The sequence below is a fragment of the Magnolia sinica genome, chromosome 2, assembly GCF_029962835.1.
Source record: "Magnolia sinica isolate HGM2019 chromosome 2, MsV1, whole genome shotgun sequence".
NCBI lineage: Eukaryota > Viridiplantae > Streptophyta > Magnoliopsida > Magnoliales > Magnoliaceae > Magnolia > Magnolia sinica.
Window position 1 is genome coordinate 17367700 of NC_080574.1, and position 23989 is coordinate 17391688.

The 23989-nt window shown below is 40.3% G+C and overlaps 1 protein-coding gene across 3 annotated transcripts; it reads left to right on the forward strand.

The window, feature by feature from the left end:
• Positions 1-206: 206 nt before the first annotated feature.
• LOC131236469 (magnesium transporter MRS2-4) lies at positions 207-22715 on the forward strand. Of its 3 annotated transcripts, none has more exons than XM_058233676.1 (5): positions 207-735; positions 20283-20728; positions 21417-21704; positions 22187-22484; positions 22528-22715. In XM_058233676.1, exons 1-4 carry the CDS (start codon positions 402-404, stop codon positions 22463-22465), a joined length of 1347 nt encoding a protein of 448 aa, XP_058089659.1. In that variant the 5' UTR covers positions 207-401; the 3' UTR covers positions 22466-22484; positions 22528-22715. The 3 variants fall into 3 exon arrangements, with proteins under 3 accessions (XP_058089659.1, XP_058089658.1, XP_058089657.1); XM_058233675.1 differs by having other exon boundaries at positions 22187-22470; positions 22514-22715; XM_058233674.1 differs by having other exon boundaries at positions 22187-22715.
• The last annotated feature ends 1274 nt before the right edge of the window (positions 22716-23989 follow it).

A 23989-nucleotide genomic window follows, 5' to 3' on the forward strand; every position in this document is an offset into this window, starting at 1 on the left:
GCTTGATCCAAAACTTCTTATGCCCCACAAGAAACCCTTAACGGTCAATCGTCCATGTTTCTAGTGGCGTGGTCTACCTGAGATTTGGATCTACTTAGATTTTGGGATCACGCACTAAAGTGAGATGTGAAAACGGATGGATGGCGTGGATATGGAAAAAATTATTAAGGTGGGCCTCATACGGTCAGAGTAACACCCACTGTTTGTGTTGTTAGAAAAGGCTCAAATCCAGCGGCTAGAATCCGACGTTGGGTATATGTAATGTAAGACGTCAGTATGTATTCTAACAGGCTTTAAAGAAACTTCCTCCCCTGAATAAACTCAAAACAGAGCGAGCGAAATAAAAAAGAAGGGTCGAATAAGAGGGAGAGAGGGAGGGAGGCGAATGGTGTGGGAAGAGGATGGGGAAGAAGAAAACCCCTTTCTCCTTCCGGAAGAAATTCCTTACGTCGAGGAAGACGGAGATGCAACCAATCGACCCTTCATCTTCAGCCAACGCCGGCAGATCCAACCCCGGCACCGGCACCGGCACCGGCACCGGCACAGTTCTTGCCAGCGCTCCGTCGAAGAGCAGTAAGAAGAAGACGGGATCTCGCTTGTGGATGAGTTTCGACATCGCGGGACAATCGGAGCTCATTGAATGTGACAAGAACACCATCATGAAGCGTGTCTCCATCCCTGCCCGAGACCTCAGGATCCTCGGCCCCGTCTTCTCCCATTCCTCCAACATTCTCGGTACTTTGCTCATCCCTCCGATTCTTAGGTTTCCTTATTGAATGTGCCGTTTTGGTTCGAATCGGTATATGCCTGTTCTAAATTTCGGATTTCGTGGTTTCCGGTTGATGGCCAAGATGCTTCTTGCTTGTGAGCTCCTAGGGCAGATGAGTAGATATGAGGCGATTACCTTATTAGTGGAGAATCGAGGAAATGTCCAATTGCAGAATTCATAAACTAATCGTTTCGTAGAAAGAGACCCTGCCCATGGATTGAACAGTATCTATGGGATTCGGGTTTCCAATGAGCACATGTGAATTCCATGAGAGGAAAGGAATAATGCTGAAGACAAACTTTGAGACTCTGGCAGCTGATGGATGAAAGTATCTTCAGCCTCTAGCCTCATTTGAGTTTATGATTCATTCAGTGGTTGTCATTTAAGAAGCTCCAAAAATAGCATCTCCACCTTATTGATCTCATCTTCCTTTAACTGATACCCTTTACCCATCGCTCTGCATGCATCGCAATCCAAGTCCCCACCTTCCTCTTTCTCATTTTTGCTAGTTCGAAGACATCTTCCTATCCCTAACCTTCTTCATGCAAACCCGAAAAGGAAAGCAAATAAATCAATAAGAAAATAAGGAGATTGTGGAAAAGATTCAACAATCCTCTAGCCGGATGCTGGAGATCACAATGCAAGATTGTGAGCAAGCTCAACAGTCCTCTAGTGTAGAACTAGAGATCACTTTCCCTCCCTTCAACAGCCACCATAGAGAAAAGAAGAAAATTCATAAAGAGAATTTTGATCAAGTTGTCGTATTCCATAGGACAGAAGTCCTGTTTATAATCAACCTTACAATCTGTAATAAAAGATATGAAATCTAAAAATCTATAAAAAGGAAAGCTACTAAGGCCCCGTTTGTTAAATCTGAAGTCTAAAGCCTGAATCTGAAATCTGAAGCTGAATCTGAAATTTGAATCTTGAATCTGAAATCTGAAGTCAAAAAACTTGTTTGGTAATTATGGCTGAAGTCTGAAAATTAAGTACTGAATTTGAAACAATCTGTTTGTTAACAAACATATGAATTGTCTAAAATAGGTTGATTTGACACATTTGCCCCTATCTCCTGTTTGGAAATATTTTACATTATAAAGAAATTATTTTTATTAAATGAAAATAAAATTATTCTATTTAATTTAAATAAACTATAAAATACTTAATAGAAAATTAAAATATCATTAATCATGAATACATATTGCAAATTAATGATTTGTACGTATAAGTGTGGTGGATATTTTTGGGATAGGAGATATAAAATGATATGTAAAAAATGAATGAACTTAGATGGATGAAACACATACATCATGGGGCCTCACAGCACTGACCATCACCCACTAGGCTGCTGGTTGGGAGAGTAGCCAATTCGTTGATACGTGGGTACATGTCGTGCGAAGACACTCCTTGAACTCCGCCTTGTATGAAGGTTTCAAAGGAAATCAAAGTTACATGGGCCCTACAATAATGCATTTATTATATCCGCACCGTTCATAAATTTTTCAAGATTATTTTAGAGCATTGTCTAAAAAATGAATCATATCCAAAACTCAAATGGACCACACCAAAAATAGCAATGGGATAATGATTTTCACCATTAAAAAATTTGTAGGGCCCACTATAACATTTATTTTCCATCTAATGTATTCATAAGGTCAAAAACATTGGGATGAAGAGGAAAAACAAATTTCATATTGATCCAAAACTTCTATGACCCCAAAAGGGTTTCAATGGTACACGTTCAATTCCCTACTGCTTTTTGCATTGTGGTTCAGTTTATCTTTATATATGTCTTATTTTTCAGCTCAAGTCTTACAACGAGCTTGCAAAATGGATGGACGGTTTGGATATAACAAATACATCATGATGGGATCCACAGAACTTGCTTAATACACCAGCCAATCCGCTTCCAATCCCGTCCGTGACTCGGACGGGATTCCTCGCCGAAGGCTTTCGCATAAAGTTCCTGCGCTGGGAACTTAGGTGAGGCCTACCGTGATGTTTGTGAGAAATCCACTCCATTCATTTGTTTTGTGAGTTCATTTTAGGATATAAGGAGAAAAATGAACCATATCGGATACTCAGGTGGGACAAAAATGTGAGTATTGAACATCAACAGTTGAAATATTTGTGTGGCCACAGAAGCTTTGAATCAGGATAATATTTTTGTTTCATTTCATCCCAGTATGAATGACATTATAAACGGTATAGATGGCATATAAACATCACTATCTACCCGGGAACATTTCAACGGCAGAAATTTCCCTGTACACATTTTTCTTTATTGCGGCCCAATTGAGTCTTGGATCCTTCTCAAATTTTCTGCGAAGTCCTAAAATGATCTCAAAAAATGGATGAACGGGGTGGATTTCTTACAAACATCACGGTAGGCCCCACCTAAGTTTCCAGCGCAGTCACTTCCCGCGAAAGCCTCTGGCAGGAAATCCGCGTCCCCTGACTCACTCCTTGGGTGGTGCTCTGTTAGCCCCTTCATGATGTATGTGTTTCATCCATTCCGCTTCATTCATTTTTACATATCATTCTAATGCTTTATCCCAAAAATTAGAGGATATAAATCTCAGGTGGACCACACCATAGGAAAACAATAATGATTGGATATGCATCATTAAAATCCTCCTAAGGCCCACTGTACTGTTTATTTGACATCCAATCTTTTTACTAGGTCATACAGGCCCAGATGAAGGGAGAAAACAAAGATCAGCTTGATCCAAAACGTTTATAGCCCCCTAAAGGTTTTTAATGGTTGAAACTCATTCAACACTGTTTCTTGTAATGTGGCCCACTTGAGATTTTGATATACCTAATTTTTTGTCACATACCATGAAATGATCTGAAAAAATATATGGATGGTATGGATGAAACACATACATCATGGTAAGGCCCACAGAGCACCGACCACCAGCCATTGGCCGGTGGCTGTGGGAGTAGCCAATCCGTTCCCGTCCTGTGTCCAGGACGAGCACGAGGACGTGGCGTACTACCCCCACCCGTCCCTAGCTCCGAACGGGCAGTTCTGTGGGTGGGTCCACTGTGATGTATCTGTACATCCAAACCGTCAATCCTTTTTCTCAGATTATTTTAAGGCATGTACACAAAAATGAGGCACATCCAATTCTCAAATAGACCACACCAAAAACAGCAGCGGGATAATGATTTTCACCATTAAAAAATTCACAGGTCCACTGTGATGTTTTTTTACCATCCAACCTATTCATTAGGTCATGTAAACGTGGATGAAGTGAAACACAAATATCAGCTTGATTTGAAACTTCACCAGCTCTTAAGAAATTTTTAACGGTGGACGTTCAATCCCCACCTTATGGTCCAATTCATCATTGGACCTGCTTCTTTTATTGGATCACACCTTAAATTATCTGAAAAAGTTGATGGACGGTGTGGATCAAACACATAAATCATGGTGGGGCATAAAGAAGTTTTCCTGGTTAAAGGTTGATTTTTTATTGCGCAAATAATTTAAAAGAAAAAATTTCCTTAGTAACTTGAAAAGGGGTATTTTTGGAAGCAAAAAATTTTTGTTTAATGAAGAATCACGGAGCGCATTCCGCGTTCACCATTAAGCCAGACTCCTATCACGGAAAGAATTCAGTGAAAAACCACTTACCGCTTTCCGTTTTCCGCGTTAACAACGCATTAACAAACACCACTAAACATGGAAAATTTTCTCCATTTCGCGTTAAGTGCAAAATTTCAGCGTTAACAAACACGGCCTAAGTAACAAAGCTTTCTATATTTTAGAAAATATCTAAAATAAGAATCTATGAAATAGGAAAGCACCTAAGTAACAAAGCTTTTTAAAATAAGAAGATACTTAGATAAGAAAATATTTAAGATTATTCCCTGCCTAAAAATAAAGATATGAAAGAAAGAGCAGATTTCCTAATCTAGAAATTTGAAAAAATGGAAAGTGAGGATGGTTAAAAAAGGAAGGTGGTCCTTTTCTTGTACACACGTGCAGAGCGTGCACATGTGGGATGCTGGACGATTGCATCACTTCTCTTCCCCCAATCTATTATAAGGATCATCGTGTGCCTTAAGTTTAGACTCACTTACTACTCTTGGCATTCTTTTTGGTGTTTGTATATTTTTCTGTATCTTCCTAGTTTTTAGTTCCCTGCAGGCTTTGAAACATATCGTTTCTTGCTAATAGCCTTTTGTACCTTGCCCTTCTACCACCAAGTTTCTTTATATGAATGGTTTTCCCCTCTAGATAAAAACATTTTGCTCCACTTTCCTAATGCACTCATCCCTCTCTTTCCATAGGACATTTAACTTCTTTTTCGACATTTCATTTTACTAAATAGCATTATTTTCTCTCCTTCTAAATCCCACCATCTTGTTTCTGGACACCTATAAATTTCACTCCCTCTCTTCCATCTCTTAATGTAGACTTCCATAACCATTTACCCATTTTGCATAGTCAAACTCTCACCTTGTATAACCTTGCAATATTTACATATTGATTGTTTCACCTTTCTAAGTAGAAAGAAGTCCATCTAGTTTGTATATGATCCACATTTGGAAGTTATTAAGCGACCATGTCTCCTTTTGAAGTACATGTTTGATAGAGAGAGATCGTATGCCATAAAAAAAGCATGGATAACATCCCCCATCACATTCCTCCACTCTCTTTTCCTACACGGCCATTTAAGTCTCCTCCTAAAAACATCCTTTCTCGATTTGAAATTCTTTAAACTAGGTCATCCATGTCCTCCCAAAATTCTCTTGATTCTTTCCTCTAATCCTACCTACGGGCCTGCGGCACATGCGCTAATAACATTAATTATCTCCTCTCTCAACACAAGCCTTATTAAGAAAAGCCTATTACATACTCTCTTTACATCTACATCTTTGTCCTTTAAATCTTTGTTTTCATTGTATTCACTAACTTGATGCTCTTACTTATTAGTGTTTATACACTCCATGTGGCAAGACGAATTCTATCTCCTAGACTAGTTTCTTTGCCCGTAACCCATCCAAAGTGGCATGGGAACCCTTGCCTACATCTCACAACTAGGTGTCGTTCGGGCATGTCACTTCTCATTGTACTTGAGTTCCAATGCAATGTGTTGCTTACAGGAAACTTGGGCGGTGGTGCAGTGCATAGCTTACAGGGAATGCCCTAGCATGAGCTTGGAATGTTTGATTGCCAGTATTCATGATAAAGTTGTGGCCAAAGCTCCATGCTGGGTTGTCAGTTGCCAACTTGACACAACCCTCTTTGTCCAGGCTCGGGACTGATAATGAGAGTGTAAACCTCCCATGTGTGTTATTAATTCTATTCTTAAATATATAACATTAAATAAATTTATGTATGCCTCGAAAAATCATTAATGAGGTTTACATGGTAAAGAAACCACTTTTAGACGAATATATATGGCTTTCCAAACACCAAAGTGCACTAAATCAATGGGGCTTTGGAGATGCTAAATACAATGGAACTTTAGAGAAACCACCCTCATGCATGACAATACTTGCTTACAACGCAATAACCATTGTGTGTTTTAGAAGTATGATTATAGTTATACGTTGATAACGAATGAAATTGATTCATGTGCATGGAATCATGTATTCTATGATGTCACTATTTTCACTAGTTCACATATGTTATATCTTTCAAATAGTCAATGGTGTACCAAAGGATCAATTTAATAAATCATTGTAGTATATTTATGTTGGAGTTTCTTGCTTTCCCTCTTTTGCCACCCTTGTGCCTTATTATGTTCTTGGTGCCAATTCACATATATGGGTCAAATGATACTTAGCATTGGGATTGTAGTCTCCCATCATTGCCATTGACATCATCATCATCATCATCGTCATTGTTGTTGTTGTATATTATGATTGCGGTGTCTTTTTTATCAATAACAAAACATTTTATTGGGTCTTCGTCAGTGTTGTCAAATCACATATAATCGCCTAAGCCATCAATCTAGGTTGATCGCTTATGTGATCGCATAATCACATAAACAATCGCTCAGGCTATTTTTTTAATTTAATTTAAATTTTTTTTTTTTTTTTTTTGGAAAAACAAAAAAAAGGAGAAAAATAGAAAAAAATCTAAAAAATTAAGAAGAACTATCTGATTACTACAAGTGATTGGATTTTTTTAAAAAACCTATTTCATTAGACCATCTATAAGTTAAATTATATTATATATAACAAACAAATTTAAACAATCAACAAGCTACACTAATAGAGAATTAATTATTAAAAACTACAAACATAGAAATTTTATGTATAACTTGAATCTTGATGAGTTAATGCATACAATACAAGTTACAAGTACAACTCTACAAGTTACAAGTTACAACTTACTACAATCTATGAGAAATTTGACTGTTGGCCATTATGCCATTTCGCATAACCATTGCATACTTCCTATATGGCATATGCGACCAGTGTTTGAAATATCAGTATCACATTACGTATCACATCCTTGGGATATAGATGCGTACCGGTTATCGCACGGGATATATCTTTTGTATCGATAATTTATCGCACTTTTTGGGAAACATTGGGGAAATGGTTGAATTTTTGAATGAAACTTCGGGGATTTTTAAAAAAAGACCTTAATACACACTTTTAAATCATAACATCTCAGTAAAAAAGGAAGTGCACATAATAGGTTTCCTTTGTATAAGGTCCTAAGCTATGCGTTGTCTGATTGAACTAATGCAACTATATTCAAATTGAATGCATAACATTTAGAGTGTATGTGATGATCATTTCATCAAACACTCCTAAATACTTTGAAATTAGTCTAAGTTGATATATGGTTGATGGAAAATTTTGAAAAAAATAATATTTTAATAATTTTTATTTTCTAAAAATTGATAAGGACTTAACAAATCATTAGATCAACCCTCATACATGCTTGATTTCATGTTTGGAGTGCAACATTGCAAACAATTTGGAAAATTTTTGAAATTCCCCCAATTTTCTCTGAATCATACTACCTATACCCTAATTTCAAAATTAGAGTGTATGTGATTATCATTTCATCAAATACTCCCAAATACTTCGAAATTAATATCAATTGATAGCTGGTTGAAGGAAATTTTTTTTAAAAAAACATTGAGAACATGAAGAACCAATGGATATCGAAATCAAAACTCCAACTCCATGATTTTTCATGCAAACCATGAAGAACCAACGGATTTGTAACCATTTTACACTGATTTAACGTAATTTCAACAAAAAAAGGGATTAGAAATTGAAAATGCTCATTGGATCGAACATGTGGAATATATCAACACTCTATCTGTGCGGTTCGTATCGCACTGGTGGGATACAAGATATATCGTGGGATATATCGGCCGATATCGTTGATATTTAAAACATTGTATGCGACCATCGCGTCTGCGATTTGAGCCAATTTATGTGATTGTGTGATCGCTCGCACATGACAACACTGGTCTTCGTAGATTGCATTCTCTTAATGCAGTGTGAAATGATATAAGCTAATATTTGGTTATTGCTAATATGTAATAAGGAGACATTTGAAGTCGAAGATGATCTGCTGATAATTCTTCTCACATTTTCCTGCCTGTCCTTATCTGTATGTCTACCTCTTCTTTTCTCAAATTCCGCTCTTATATCTTCTGAAATCACAAAAATAATTGCTCCTTTTTTTGCTTTCAGTAAGTTGAAGTGGTATAGTTTGATTTGTTTGTGTTGGTGTAGTATGTAGTAGTGTGACCAAGGTATTCAATAACGACAACGACCAATGTAACAACTAATCATTCAACGGTTATGTTACGGGCTTCCTCTTTAATAATGTGAAGAAAAATAGTAGCGAATGTCTGTCGATTCGTGAGTACCCTCTTGTCTTGAGGGAGGGAGTTCTCCCAACCGACAATCCTCAAGGCTTTTGTTTACAAGCGTATTAACAACTTTACCATCCAACTCAAAAGCCTTTTTTTTGCATAAAAGCTTTCCTAACTTTTTTATGGGGAGAGTAGAAAGCCACAAGTATTGTATCCCATATTCCAGAGGTACTGACATTGAACCCTTATTTATTTTTAAGAAAAAAGGGCAATGGGCGTTATGGCCCCCGGAATGGTCGATCTTTTTTAAAGAATTTTTTTATAAAAAAAATCATTGTTTTTTTTTTTTTTTTTTTTTCCTACTTTGAACATGTTTATGGTGGTGTAATGGACAATACTTTGGTAAGAATGCTTTCTCGGACTTAATGATTCTATTAACTTGAGAGGTTTAGACTAACCTAAAATTCCTATATTTAATTTTCTAAATATCTAATATCAGTTATTCAATATAAATAAGATTATATGAGCATGAATCTAATTGTGGGACAATTATATACTTTTATTTAAATAACTATTTTATCGTAGACGATATAGTATAGCTAATTTAACACCACTTGAATGCCCTCAAAATTGTTTGAAATTCATGTAATTTGTGGAACTCAATCCAACTAATGCATATCCTTAACCACTTGACACCATTTTCCTCAAAAAAAATTAAAGAATTTTTAAAAAAAAATTAAATTCGAATGAATAGTGTGTGCCGATTTAGGACCGCTCAAATGAGCCCCAAATGGTTCGAATATCTGTGGAATTCATCCCACTAATGCATGTCCCTAACCATTTGATACTATTTCCCTTGAGATTTGAGGAGAAAATTAAAATTAAAATCGGATGAATAGTATTGGGTTGATTTGGGACCACTCGAATGCCTCTAAAATTGGCCAAAATTCATGCAATCAACGGAATTCATCCCATTAGTACTGTACATATCCCTAAGCATTTGACATCATTCCCCTCAAGAAATTTGATGAAGAAAATAAAAATAAATAAATTTGGCATTATTCATAATAAAACTGACCCAACAATTTAGTGCACGCATTTGTAGATCTAAACTTAATACATGTATTTAAACAATCTACACTCCAAATATTATAAAAAAAACACATTTTTTTTTGAAAATTGTTGGAAATTATATAAAAACTAGGAAAGATACAAAACTTTTGACAATCTCTCCCAAGAGGTTGATTCCCTTGAACAACCTCCTTCGGAGGAGGGAATTAAGGACGCAAATTTCATTTTGGAACGTGACAAAGCTCTTGGTCTCGACAGTTTCCCGGTAGCCTATTTTCATACATTTTGGGAAATAGTTAAATAAGACGTTATTGGTTTCATAGAAGGTTTTTTTTTTTTTTTCTCTCTCTCCTTTTCTTTTTAAATTTTATTTTAATTTTTAATTTGGGTGCTTTCTGTCGGAGTTGGGCTCCCCTCCTTTCTAGCCTTAGTCTTGAAGATTGAAGGGGTTGTTTCCTTGAGGGATTTCTGGCCTAATAGTTTATTTGGCAACTTATACAAGATTCTGGCTAAATTGTTGAGCCATAGGTTGAGGGCTATGTTGGGCAAAGTTATCTTTCCTTTTTAAAGTGCGTTCATCTCGGGGCAGACGGATTCTTGAAAATGCTCTATTGGCCCACGGGTGCATGGATTCTTGCTATCAGGCTGGTAGGTGGGGAATTCTATGCAAGTTAGATTTAGAGAAGGCATACAATCATGTCGATTGAGCTTTTCTAGACTATATGATGGCCTGTATGGTTTTTGGTTCTATATTGAGAGGGTGGATGAATGCCTGTGATTCATTGGCAAAGTTCTTGATCTTGATTAACGGTTCCCATTTGGTTGCTTTAAAGCATTGAGGGGAATCTGACAAGGGGTCCCTCGCTCTCCTTTCTGTTTCCCCATTATCTTTGAATCCTTGAGTCGTCTTCTAGTCAAAGATCAATCTGTTTATTTGTTTCAAGGCTTCCTTGTCCCCAATTTTCTGCAAAAAGTCACTCACTTTCAATTCGTTGATGACACCTTGATCTTTTGCAAAGTTGTTGATTTTATGGTGGATAAGCTTAACAAGACAATATGGTTGTTTGAGCTGGTCTCAACTTGGCCAAATTTGAGCTTTTGGGTGTCAATGTATCGCCTTCAGAGTCAAGTAGATTAGCTTCCTTGTTTGGTTGTCGGATAGGCTCCTTTCTATCTTCTTATCTTGGGCAACCCCTTGCATCGGTAAACTAGCTAAGCATTTATGGGATAAGTTTTTTTTTTTGAAAGATTACGAAGAGTTTATTAATCACAAAAACGGAAAGACTACATAGAGAGAGCCGAGCCGCTGAGATAGCGAACCGGCTACACTCCTATAAAATGAAGATTACAACCGTTTAATTTGTTGACATTAGAAGCCCGCTCAACTATTAACGACCTCACTCTTTGAGCTATGGACTTCACAAGGTTGGTAACTCCACTAAAACATCTCCCATTCCTTTCTTCCCACACGGACCACCAGACTGCCAGAAGTGACATTCTCCATAAAACTGTCCTTTGTTTGCCCAAACTTGTTCCATTCCAAGCCTTTAGGAGCTCTCCCGCTGAATAGGGGAAGGACCAAAGGACTTTGAACCGAGCTAGAATATCTGGCCAAATTTGATTGATAAAAGTGCAGTGTACAAATAGGTGATCTACCGATTCTTCGTTTGCCATGCAGCATAGACAGGCGTTTGTGATAATCATTCCCCTTTTACGCAAATTGTCCACTGTGAGAACCTTTTTCTTGCCAACCAACCATCCAAAGGCCACTATCTTGGGCGGGACTTGGTATTTCCATCATGGTGTGTTGTAAAAGCCGTTACGGGGCTGTAAAGGCTGTTACATAAAGGTAATGGTGGCAACCGTTACGGGGTCGTAACAGCCGTAACAGCCGTTATGGAAAAAAATGACCCGTAATTGTTGTTAACGGCACGTTACGTCCCCTATAAAGGCCATAACAACCCTGTAATTGTCTGTTATGGGGCAGATACATGCTTTCCATACTTTTTAATCAATATTACAGGGCAAATACAGGTTTTTCAGGAATTTTTTCAATAAAAAAAGAGACTGTAATGGCCGTTACGGGGGCCGTAACAGCCGTTACGATCCGTATCGTAAAGGTAACGGTGGTGGCAGTTACGGCCACTGTTACCATTACAGAACACCTTGATTTCCATACTTGATCTATTAATGCCTCTTCTCTTGTTGAAAGATCCTTACCAATAAATTTGTAGAAAGACTTTACGGAAAATTCAATAGCTTTATCCATTCTCCAGACTAATCTGTCTGTGCTGAACTGGTCCGGCTGGCAATTACAGATGCGATTAAGAAGGGCCACATATTCTTCAACCTCGTCATCCTGAAGATATCTTCTGCGCAGAGGACTCCAGGCAACTTCTCCCCCAACTACAAAGTAACATCCCGCTACCGTAATGGACTGATTTGGGGCGAGACGGAAGATACACGGGAACTCCTCTTTCAATGCTATATCTCCCGCCCAAATGTCTTCCCAAAATCGAGTGCTTTCACCATTCCCTATTGCAATACCAATTCCTTTCATAACCTCCTCCTTTATGGATACCACGCCTCTTCAAAGAGTTGATGCTCTATAGTTGGATGAGTCCTTGGTCCACCATCCTCCCTTCGAGCGACCATACTTACTTCTGATAATCATATTCCAAAGAGTCCCATTCTCGGTCCATAGCCTCCAAGTCCACTTGCCTACCAGAGCCCAATTCATACTTTTGAGATCTTTTACGCCTGCCCCACCTTCTTAGACATGCTTGCACACCTCCTTCCAATTGACCAAAGAATCTCATGTCGACCAGACCACATGAATCTATCATTGTCCTGAAGTCGGTCATTGATTGATAACATGCTTCACGACCTCCAATCTTATCAGATTGTTCGGCGAATTGTGTTGAAGTCGCCTCCCACCATCCACGTGCGACGTGGAATTTATTCTTCTCTTCCATCCCATGCCATAGGAAGTCACTTCTTAACTTTTCTAGTGTTGCCAATATTGAAGGCGGGTATTTGAACACTGACATGAAGTATAGGGGGAGATTCGAAAGTGCTGCCTTTATAAGAGTGATACGTTCGCCCAGTGATAGGTATCTACATGTCCACCTTGCAAGGTACATCTCGAACCTATCAATAACCTTATCCCATAAGGACTTCGGGGGCTTCCCAATACACAATGGAAGGCCAATGAATGTAGTCGGAAGACGTCCCACTGAACAAGCAAAGTATTCGGTGAATTTCCCTACTTCTTCCTCTATATTCACCCCAAACATCTTGGACTTTGCCATATTCACCCTAAGCCCCAAAACTACTTCGAAACACCGAATTATGGTCTGTAGATTACTCACCTTTTCTGGCTTGGCTTCGCTAAATAGTAACATGTCATTTGCAAACTGAATGTGAGATATCAGTGTTTCCATTCCTTCCACTCTGAAACCGGTAATTATGTCTGTCTTGGCCTTTGCTCAACATTCTTGACAGGGCATCCCCAACAATTACAAAAAGGAAAGGGAATAGCAGATCACCTTGATGCAACCCCCTAGAGCTGTTGAAAAATCCTTTTGGGGATCCATTTAGTAGGACCGTGAAGAACGCCGAGCCCACACATTCCTCTATCCACATTCTCCACTTATCTCCAAATCCCAGCCGCTGCAACATATATTGTAAAAAATCCCAATCAACGTGATCATATGCCTTTTCTATATCAAGCTTGCAGACTAAACCTTTTGATTTGGATCTATGTCCTGAGTCCAAGCATTTGTGTGCAATGAGGGCGTTGTTAATAATTTGTCTTCCCGGGATGAACGCACTTTGATTGTCGGAAATGATCTTTCCCAGCACTCCTTTCAATTGAGGCGCCAAAACTTTGGCCAAAATCTTATACGGGCCGCTGATTAAACTGATCGGTCTAAAGTCCTTCAAAGAGTCCACTCCCGAAGTCTTCGGAATTTTTGCCACGAAAGATGCTCCAAGGTCTTTTGATAGCTTCCCTCTTAAATAGAATTCGTTCATGAATTCCATTACATCCCCCTTTAATATTTCCCAAAACGTTTGGAAAAACATTATCGGGAACCCATTTGGCCCCGGGGCCTTATCTCCTACCAAAGCTTCCGCTGCATCTTTCACCTCTTCCAACGTGAATGGAGACTCAAGGGCACTAGCATCCTCAAAAGAGAGTCTATTAAACTGGAGATGGTCTAACTTAGGCCTATTTCAACCTTCTCCTTGAAGAAGGTTTCTGAAAAAGCAAATGACCTCGTTTTATATGCTTTGTTTATCTTCTATTCGGGTCCCATTCACCATGATGCTGTTGATCTTATTGTTTCTTGGGCACGCACTCGCTAGACTGTGAAAGAATTTGATATGTTTGTCTCCTTTAATCCACTTGGTCCGCGATCTTTGCCTCCATGTAATTTTGTCTTCCAAAACCCTTGCAGAGTAATTTTGGAATAGCTACACTCTCCTCACCATCTTTTCTATTGACATCGTGCCGCCCTCCGCTTTTGTATCGATCGATTGCAGCTCCGCAAGAATTGCGCTAGTTTCCATCTCCCTTTTACAGAGCTTTGTCCCATTCCACGTCTTGATCTTTTCTTTTAAGAGTCTCAGTTTGCAGCATAGCCTGAAACCAGCGAAGCCTTTAACTTTAGACACTGCGAGAATCACTAGGCTGTGATTTGGCGTAGGTTTTGGTAGTACCCTCTGCATTACAAGAGGGAATCTTTCAATCCAGTCCGTCGAAACCAGAAATCTGTCCAACCTGGACATGGTTGGGTTCACCCGGCCGTTAGACCAAGTAAATCTGGATCCTACCAGTGGGAGATCCACTAATTCCTGGTCGTCGATCCAATTTGAGGAGCGCATACCAGTAGTGATCTTTCCTTCGTGGGACCTCTCTTCAGCGTATCACATGATGTTGAAGTCTCCACCAATACACCAGGGTCCGCTGAACTTATGCCTTATTGCGTTCAATTCCTCCCAACAATCTTTTCTTCTGTCTTCTTCAGTAGGTCCATATACTGAAGTGATAAGACAACAAAAGTCAAAGGAGACCTCTATAAGAATCACTGAAACTGAGAAGGCTCCATTCTAGCTATTCACCAACAACCAATATGAAGACTTCCATGCCACCAGAATTCCTTTAGACCTTCCCTTAACATCTAGTGCTGCCCACTTTGCATCTTTTGCTTTTTAGAGAGTGCTCAAAAGCTTATAATTGAAAATTTGAACCTTTGCTTCTTGGAAGCAAATCACTTCTGTTTTGGTTCTTCCACAGACATCTTTGATAAGCCTTATTTTTTGCTTAGACCCCACTCCCCTAACATTCCATGATAAAATCTTCATTTGGGAACGGTGTTACCCCGTTTTCCTTGCGTCCCACTTTCCGTCTTTTTCCAGCTAAGCGAAGAGGGACTCGATAGAAGACTCTGTAATTCTCTATTGCTACCTGAGTTGCTGGGAGGTTTCCTCTGAGATCTTGCTCTTGTCAGGGGTTGACCGCGAGCCTCCACACAAGTGCTTATGTAATCTTTCGGATGCTCGCCGAACGAAAGCCCTATCAACCTTCATGGCCCATTGTGTCCTCGATCCATTTCTTCTGTTGTATAATATCAATCAGCTTTGCCCTCTGTTCTTCAAAATCTGCCCTCACCATTTGGTCGCACCACAGTTCTTTTGATGATCTTCCCACCCTAACCTGCTAAGGCTTCGCTTCAATAATCTCTTCACTGATTCCTTCCTGGAATAGAGTAACTAGTGCTTGGTCTGATGTTGCGTCTCTGGTGTTGAGGAACGATGCTACAAGCACTTGGGAGTTTCCGCACAATCAGAGTTCCGGGAGGAGATCTTCTTCAGTTGTATAGATCACGTCCCTGTTAAGAATTTCTGGGGATAGAGTTACATCGCTCGAGGATAGGTGTTTGTAATATTGTAGTAGACGACAATTTGTACGTTCTGATATGTGCAAGGTCTTCGTATGTTTGAGCGGTCCAGTCATAGGCGGACTAATCGTCCATATCACCCGAGTCTGTATGTCGTGCCTTCGAGGAGACTCCCCAACACGGCTCTCGTTCTCCTTATAGGGCTCATTAAGCTTATTTGAGGCGTCCGAGCCTCCCCTAAATGACACGAGGCGACGATCGGATCTAGGGTCTGCACTTAAAGAAAGGTCCAAATTTAAGCGTACCTAGTTCGGCTGACCCGAGGCAACCTTACCAAGCCGGAGGATGTCGGCCGAGTCTAAGAAAGGCTCCAGAGCCTCCTGTGTGGAGCCACCCTCATTGAAGCTGCCACGTGTACCGGTGTCCTCGAGGATCTGATGAAGCTCGATCTCCCTCAATTCGACGGAGATACGTTGGTGACGCGACGTCATCTCCTCCATTCGCGTGGCCAATGGAGATTCAAAATCTCCCTCTGAGACAGGTAACATGTCTCCCTCTAATAGCGCGATACCACGCGTCTCGTGATCCGTCCCTCTTCTGTCTTTGTCGTCTCTGCCTCCAACTGTATCGTTGCACGTGTCACTTCTTTGTTTCGGTACTCCTACAGAACAAGGATTCGGTGCGCTGTTAGCCACCCCCATGGCTTCCTGGAACCCTTTCATCGATGGTGTTGGCCCCCTTATCGATGGGATAAGGTTATTGAGATGATAGAGAGAAAACTCTCTCCTTAGAAGATTATGCTTCTCGGGGGGGGGGGTGGCTTCCCTCTCCAATCCTTGTTGTGCAGTCCATCATTGATAGAATCAACAAACTTAGGAGGGGATTTTCTGTGACTTGGTGGTTTGTCATTTGGTAAATTTCATTTGATGAATTGGAAGGTTTAGAATCACCCTCATCAAAGCATCCCTCTCCAATCCCTGTTGTATTACATGTCTCTATTTCTCTACCCTAAGTCCGTCATTGATAGAATCGACAAACTTAGGAGGGATTTTCGGTAATGTGGTGGTTTGTCATTTGGTAAATTTTATTTGATGAATTGGAAGGTCTGCTCTCCCTTAGGAGGGATTAAGAGATTGGATGAGGTAAATTTGGCCGTTCTGGGTAAATTAATCTAAAGGTTTGAAAAAGAAGAGGGGAGTCTTTAGATATCTATAATTGTGGCCAAGTACAGCCCAACCCCTATGGGACAGCGGATAAGGGGGTCAACCCTGTACCGTGCCTCCCTCATATGGAAATCTATCCCTAAGACAGTTCCTATTGTTTAGGAGGGAATGGTGTTTTCCCTAGGGGATGGATCTTGTATTTGCTTATGGGAGGATATCTGGTGTAGGGAGGCCCTTGTGTGAGGTCTTCCCTTCCCTTGCGGCTATTCGTTTTGTTTTGAAGATATTTGCTGCAGATTGTTTTAGTGGTTCGGTGGATTGGGGAGTATGGATTCCCGCTTGCCGGTGGAACCTCCAAGACAAGGAGATCGGTCATCTGACCTCCATTCTCTTGCGCTTGCAAAGATTCAGACCTTCTTTGGGCGAGGCTGACACGCTAATATGGAATCACCCCCAATGGGTCCTTGGTGAAATCCCTTCACGCCAGAATTTCATATTCTCCCAACCAGCCCCATGATTCCCATACCTCGGGCTGAGGAGTGTCCACATGAGTTTGTTGAGGTGTCTACATAGGCCTGCAGTCGTCTTTTATATTTTGTTGAGAGTTCGTGATGAGGACATCAGACCCTTCAAATTTTATCAAAGACGAAGGCGGCCGACGAATACATCTTTATGGCTCGATGATGGTTCATGGCACAACCAAGGATGATTTTGAAGATTTGGTTAATTGCACAACTGAGGATGATTTTGAAGACCTTACACTTGTCCTTGGATTAATTGAAGGCCCACATTAGGAGGACACGTGTAGGATGAGTTAGAAGACTAATCTGTTACGCATGAAATATTTATTTATTTATTTATTTATAGAAAGCTTTGTTTTGCACGTTTTTTTCCCCTTTTGTTATAGGGGTAGTTTAGTCATTTTCTTTTAAATCCGAATTTTATAAATAGGGTGCTTTCTACCCTAAACCTAACGATGTTTTTTTTTTTTTTTTTTTTTTTTTTTTAATATATATATATATATATATATATATATATATATATATATATATATATATATATATATATAAAGAAATTTGGTGCCTCCTCCTCTCTCTGTGGTAAGTTCTTCTCTTCCCTTAATCTCCTCTTCTTCTAACTTTTATTTCTAGCCCTCCAGCCTTCTTCTTCTCTTTCTATGCCTGGTCTTTTTTTTTGCTATTGGCCCTAAAAATCTGAGAATTGATCCCAACCCTCTCTCAGATTTTTCAGCCGTCCCTATTCCAAAAATCCATTGATTTCCTAGACTAGAAAAGCTGCATTGATTGTTGGATTGAAACCATGCAAGATCGGGAGGTCCCATCCCTTGTCGGATCCAATCCACGCATGATTTGAATATGGTTCCGTAGGATTGTGATGATGGTCTGCAACCATTGTATATTCCCTTTATTATTATCTTTACTATGATGTGGAATGTGAATATTTCAATTGATTTGCTTAGTTTATTTCGCTGGATCATTTTTGTGCTCACACATGCATTCTAGTTTAGACCGTCCTGCATCAGTTCGGGTTGCTCCACCTAAGTAGAATGAAAAGGAGTTGGAAATTCAAAGGGGGAGAGCCAGAAGCTTCGCTTCTAGTAGCTTTTTGACTCTCCTAGTTAGAAGAAGGCTCTTTGGCGGATCATTTGCCTGGTTTGCTAGTAGAAACTGCATCCTGACTGTAGATAATCTTTGCAAAAGATCTATGGTCCTCCCAAATATATGCTTGCTGCGTTATGAGGATACTGAAGCAATGAATCACTTACTCATCCACTGTTGTCTTTCCCCAAGGAAGTTTGATCCAATGTGCTTCAATCCTTCAAGGCTCAATGGGTTATGCCGGCTTCAACTGAAGATTTGTTTCGCTCATGGTTCTCGGATGGCTGGAAGAGGCACAGGAAATATGCTTGGGATTTATCTCTGATAGCTGTCCTTTGGTGCCTTTGGGCAGAACGAAATGGTGGCTGCTTTAGAAATCATAGCATCTTGGCTTTGGGGTTTTTTAACAGGGTTCTCATCTTAGTGAGAGAGTGGCTTCCTAGCTAGCTTCGGTGTTTGGGAGCCGTTTGGCTCCTATATTGTATTTTATTTTGCTCTGTTTCTTCTGTTTCTGTTTACCTTTTTGTCCTATTGGTCTCCTAATAAAATTCAGTGCCTTATTTAGTCAATTCGGCAGGATAATGTTGAGTCAATAAATTTGCAGTAAGAAAAAAATAAGAAGAATATATACCTATTTTTTTTCGATTTTCTCCGAAGTCAGCCTCGGATCTTTATTCTTCGAAAATGGCTTAATTTTGTGTTTTAATTTTCAAGGATTTTATAAATTTAGTTGAAAATGGGTTAAAATAGTCACAAGAATCAAATATATAAAAAAGTGGAGGAGAAGTGGCGAAAAAACGCAAAACAGTCCTAACTTACGGTCTTATTTTCGGAATGTTCTGTTACGGCCCCGTAATGCGTGATGGCCCAAATTGTTACCTGATGGCCGACATGTAATACCTTGGGTGTGACACGCGTATCTTTGTAAGGTGCATGTGTATCCTGTCTTGGCACTCTCCATGTACGCCATATTCTTTGTGTTAATTAGTGGGTGGCAATGGGCCGGGCTAGCCGGCCCTAAAGGGCTAGGGCTTGGGCCACTAAACTTGGCCCGAGGGCTGGATTAGGGCTTGAAATATAGACCTGCTGTTCAGGTTGAGCTGGGCTAGGGCCAGTGATGTGTATCCCGACCTGCTCAACCTGTTTCCCTACTGTATGCTACACGATACACGGGTATTTGTAGGTGTTAGTAACGTAGAATAGAGTTCATATACTAGCGAAGTGTGATGGATGATAGGCGGCACTTGTATCAGTAACATATGAAGAACTTTGATACTCTAGTGAAGTGTAATGGATGATACACAATGCTTGTAAATTGTCCAAAGTGTGCATCCACCACTTTAGATGGTGAATGGTATATAGATGCACTTATTTAAGTCCATGCATATGGTGGATATTTGGGTGGGGCATACACTTGGTTGATTAATGATCTTATTTGACATAGGTGTGCCACGGAAAATAAATAATTCCCTGGAGGAGCATGATGGTTCATAATCATGCACTCACCAATTGTACACGTAGCATACATATAACTTATCTTTAACTTATAGGGCCGGCCCTGGCCCGGCCTAGCCCAGCCCCCTTAAGGGTGAGGGCAAGGGTTGGGGCCTCTTTAGCCCATTAGGGCCAGGGGTAACCTTGGCCTGGCCCATTGCCACCCCCAGGGTTCATACAAGTTTAAGGTGTGGAGAGGGCAAATCTCTATAGAACCCCTTCTCCAAATATTCCTTTCTCTTCTTCTTTCTTTTCCACCATGTGAATGGTTACAATTTGCAGCTAGCGTTTCTTAACAATTAATAGTAGCTGCTAAAGCATTATACCCAGAAATGCTTATCTGGTAGATCTAATGCTATTCTGGTGCTGACTTTGTGGATTTTTCTAATCTGAATTCATGCCAACAATGGGGGATATATTATGCTAACTTCTCTCTACCCTGAATCTGTCAACAGCCAGAGAGAGAGCCATGGTTGTGAATTTAGAATTTATAAAGGCGATAGTTACCGCGGAGGAAGTGCTGCTGCTGGATCCTTTGAGCCAGGAAGTTCTTCCTTTTGTGGATCAACTAAGGCAACAGCTGCCTCTTAAGAGCCCATTTAGAATTCATGAGTCTGGCCCCACAGACATGCAAGAAAAAGAGAGGCGCTCAACTGATGGGCAATGGTTGCCTGTTCCTGATGCAGCTGAAGGTTTGCAGAGTGAACTACCGTTTGAGTTTCAGGTCCTGGAGATTGCATTGGAGGTTGTATGTTCGTATTTGGACTCAAGTGTGGTGGATCTAGAAATAAATGCGTACCCCATCCTAGACGAGCTAGCCAGGTATGTTAGCACTAAGAATCTGGAGCGTGTCCGGAGCCTGAAGAGCCATCTTACCCGTCTGCTTGCACGTGTACAGAAGGTATGTTCGGTGGATGGGCTTTACTTTTCTCCTGTGTTTTGTTTATTATCTGTATGTTACTTGCAAATTTTGTATCTTCAAGAAGCATGGTATTAGTAATTTGATCCCTGTCTTCACACAGGAAAATGCTAATACCATGCCCGTCTGAGAATACATCGCCCACATGCACTTTGTTTTGATGCTTGATACATGCTAATGGTATCTCCATATTTATATGAATGCAGCAAACTTGTTTATTTTATTCCCACAAACATGTTCCCACATGCTGCGGTCATGCACTGCTCTGCAGTTCACAACATTTGCATACACATGGGAATGCATAACATGCGGACACAATCATAGCATGCATCCATGAGGGGGGGCATGCACCGAGGGGTGGCAAGTGTTGTGCGTTTCCTAAGTAGGAAATGGGTTGTTTTCTTTTCTCAGCAGTGAAGGGGAGATCATATATGCTCAAAGTTCAGTGGCCTTCATAGGAATTGTTTTTTTCTTCGTCTTCCTTGTATCGTTTGGGTGTTATCTTCTTGACTTTCGATGTGATTATAGTGTAATCACATTGTTCATATTCGATATTGTGTCATATTCAACATATAAAAACCAAACAGTTGGCCACCCAAATCACATTGCATATTGTTACCTTAAACATATATGGCCTTGTTTCAATGAGTGATGAATGTTCATCCCCCAGGTCAGAGATGAGATTGAGCATCTTTTAGATGATAATGAAGACATGGCACATCTGTACCTGACAAGGAAGCAGATTCAAATTCAACAGTTTGAAGCTTTGGCGGCTGCTGGGGCTTCAAACAGTTCCATCACTTTTGCTTCAAACCTACCACGGGCTATTTCAAACATTCAAAGCAACGCAAGTATGATCACAAGCATCCATTCTGATGATCATGATGTGGAGGATTTGGAGATGTTGCTTGAGGCTTATTTCATGCAGCTGGATGGGACCCGTAACAAGATACTGTCGGTAAGTCGTTTTTTTGGATATAACATACTAACAAGAGTATACATGTCCTCAGGGTTCTCAATTTGTATAAATGAGACCCATGGTTCTGTGATTGATTTACCTGCCAAAAGCAACCATAGTTCATATTGTTGTTCTGATGGGCCCCACCATTTGTGGACCATGTCCTCCGAAGTTTCATGAATTTAAGATCCCAAACATCCATTCTGTTTTCAGGCCAGCCATCCAAGGGCAAGGGTTGAGGATATGTCTAGGGCAAGCTCCATCTATTGCAGGGACCTTCAGATTGATGACCTGAATCACCAAACCATGGGCCCAATTTGTACAAACCGAAGACCCAAGGATACCCTTAGGCCTCAGGCCTCAGGTTGAGAATCATATACTTTCTCATAGAAGAGATCTGAAATGGGGGAATTGGTCAGATGACTCAGATCCCACTTCTCCTCGGTGTTAAGATTAGATTCTTTTTAATCTGACTTTACCAGGTACGTGAATATATTGATGACACGGAAGACTATGTCAACATCCAACTTGACAACCAGAGAAATGAACTAATTCAGCTCCAACTGACATTAACTATAGCGTCCTTTGCAATAGCTCTCGAGACACTGGTTGCTGGGGCGTTTGGTATGAACATACCTTGCTCATTGTACAGTGTAAATGGCGCCTTTGTCCCCATAATTGGTGGCACAACATCCATATGCTTTGTGCTCTTCCTGATCATTCTGGGCTATGCCAGATGGAAGAAGCTGCTAGGTTCATAATCAATCTTGTTCTTGGCAACAACGGAAGGTTGTTGTATCAATCAAGACTTTGTTCATTGGTGGAGTTGGCACATTGGAAGAATTGTTTCATAGCAATGTCTTGTGCTTAAGCAGTGTATATGTTGTAAGCTTTTTCACAGCTATAGCAATCCAATATTCGCAGAAAAATCATGCAGGGGAATACATCAGCTGGAGCTGAAGAGAATTCTGTAGCATTTAGTTCTGAACTAATATAGAGATCTTTTGTTGATGCTTTGCCATCTTTGCATGGTAGAAAATTGCTGGTCTGCTTCTTGTTTTGCTAGCAGGTCAGGTAGTTTTCAAGTGCTGCATATTGCCAAATATCAAATTACAAAGTTACCCAGCATGGTCTCTTTTAATTCTTGACTTTACCTGATACCTTGGTTGTCTTGAATTGATGAATAGCTGCCCTTGATTACCTTTTTTTTAAAAAAAAAGTTTTCTGCTTCTTCTTCTTCTTTTTGAAAAATTTGTGTTTGTATATGACTATGAGAACTGGCTGCTTTTGATTGCATAATTGTAAATTTCTAGAAATGTACTAAAAGATTATGATGGGATCACGTGGGTGCCAGGTCGAATGGGCTGGGTTTGTCTGGACCTAACTGCTTTTTCTGGTTCATGGAGTGATAAAGGTCACATGGGCTGGACCTTGGGTGAGTTTGAAGGACCCCTGATTGATCAGAATGGGCTGATTCGGCCAGCAGGCTGGTCTAGGCTTGTTGATTGTTCTAGGGTCAGATCTGGAGGAGCCTTGCCTAGGGCACAACTTGGGTTGGACTCAATCCTTTCCTTCTTGTCTCAACCTGAAATTTTGGTCCACGTCAGGTGGGCATGTGCTGGAAATCCTGTCTGACTCTGTATTTACGTATACAGTATGAAATATTATATTTAATGCAAGGGCTGATGGTTCGTTTAATCAAGAGGGACCTTTGTCCTGGTTGAAAGGGTTCAGTGCAAGCCATGGAGCAAAAATCACACCAATCAGATGATCCTATAAACACCTGATCAATAGCATTGAAAACGGACAGTCCAGATTGATGGGAGGCACTTTGGTTTTACGATTCTAACCATGTGATCTATGGCTTGTACGGATGGTTTTAGGTTCGGATCATATTATAGGTGTGATTCTTGCACCATGGCCCGCTCCCAATAGTATTATTGCAAAATGGTCCTGATTGATGCTGGGGTGCCCATCATATAATTCAAAAGGTTTGCCGGATGTTGCTAACCTCCCCATGCAGGTGGTGACGGTAGCAAAACCCAAACTTATACTATAAGCTAATTAGTAACCATAAGATACTTTATCCTGGCGTAGTCAATCCAAGATGGGTTAGAGTTGAGATTTAGTTCATCTAATTGAGCTTGGGTTGTGCCGCGCCATAGGTTAACCCAACTTGATTTTGGGTTGGGCTTGGGTTGACCGTCAACCTGACCTGAGCTGAACTGCCCAGTTGCACCGGCCCATGCTGTGTAAACATATTAGGCCGACGTAGGTCTTGTTAA